Source organism: Leishmania donovani, chromosome 15 (assembly GCF_000227135.1).
Source record: "Leishmania donovani BPK282A1 complete genome, chromosome 15".
Lineage (NCBI taxonomy): Eukaryota > Euglenozoa > Kinetoplastea > Trypanosomatida > Trypanosomatidae > Leishmania > Leishmania donovani.
The window spans coordinates 145,356-146,642 of NC_018242.1; the positions used below are offsets into that span (position 1 = coordinate 145,356).

At 62.2% G+C, this 1,287-nt stretch overlaps 1 protein-coding gene across 1 annotated transcript; it reads left to right on the forward strand.

The window, feature by feature from the left end:
* Nucleotides 1–865: 865 nt before the first annotated feature.
* Nucleotides 866–1,192, forward strand: LDBPK_150430 (60S acidic ribosomal protein, putative; the record flags this gene model as incomplete). The annotated part of the gene is made up of 1 exon (XM_003859520.1): nt 866–1,192. The coding sequence occupies one exon, from the start codon at nt 866–868 to the stop codon at nt 1,190–1,192; it is 327 nt and encodes a 108-aa protein (XP_003859568.1).
* Nucleotides 1,193–1,287: the final 95 nt, after the last annotated feature.

A 1,287-nucleotide genomic window follows, 5' to 3' on the forward strand; every position in this document is an offset into this window, starting at 1 on the left:
CGCGAGTGGCGCGGCCCCGGCTGCGGCGGCCGCGAAGGAGGAGCCAGAGGAGGATGCAGACGACGACATGGGCTTTGGTCTGTTCGACTAAGCTCTTCGGATCGCAGCGAGAGAGTGTACGCACGTGCGTGCGGGTGTGTCGCGGGCTTCGCCCTTTACTTTTAGTTTGTGTGCATCGCTTCTTCATTTTTTAATGGCCCGCTTCGAACGAAAGCGAAACAAGACGAGATGGCGTCACGACGAGAGACAGACGGACGGACAGAGAGAAGGACCGCGGAGGGAAGGCACAGATGTAGCCGCACCTCGAATCGCCATTCCTTTCGAGCCTTCATCTCGCGCTCTCTCGCCTATCATGAGCGGCGTCAATGCACTTGCCGCCTACTTGTCAGTGCCGTGCCTGACGTCTGTGTGTGTGTGTGTGTGTGTGTGCACCACACTCGTCTTCCGTGTGCCCGACAGCGGGTGAGGTTGGGTAAGGGCCCGATTTGGTAGTATCAGGCAATGTCCACGTTGCTCGGCAACGTAGGGCCGAGATAGGATATGGTAGAAACGGCATGTTGCTTGAAGGAGGCGCTCTCCGCCCTCCCCTGCCCCCGCTTCCAGTCCCGACTCCGCTCAGTCACTGCACCGCAACTCTCGCATCATTGACGCAAACATCTCACTTCCCTCGGTCTCGATCTCTTTTCTTGCTAACGCACTTCTGCGTGGCGCATCACGCACGCATTCATCTTCGCACGCGTGGCCGCGTGTGTACTTGTGTGTTCGCGCGTCGCCCCCCCCCTCCGCCCATCTCCCTACCGGTGTCTTACTGCTCCTGTGAAAGCATACGTATCCACGCCCCTCTGTGTGTGTGTCTGTGATCGCAATGACGACCGCGCAACTCGCCTGCACGTACGCCGCGCTCATCCTCAGCGCGTCCGGTAAGACCGATGCCGACTCCATCTGCGCCGTGACGAAGGCCGCTGGTGTCGAGGTGAGCCACGGCATGGCCGCCGCCTTTGCCAACGCCCTCGCCTCCGTCAACGTGAACGAGGTGCTCGGCAGCATCCGCTTTAGCGGTGCGGCCGCTGGTGGCGCTGCTGCCCCCGCTGCCGCTGCCGCCGCGAGTGGCGCGGCCCCGGCTGCGGCGGCCGCGAAGGAGGAGCCAGAGGAGGATGCAGACGACGACATGGGCTTTGGTCTGTTCGACTAAGCTCTTCGGATCGCAGCGAGAGAGTGTACGCACGTGCGTGCGTGCGGGTGTGCACAGGCGCACGCGTAAGTTTAGCGGGGGTTCTCGCTACCGCC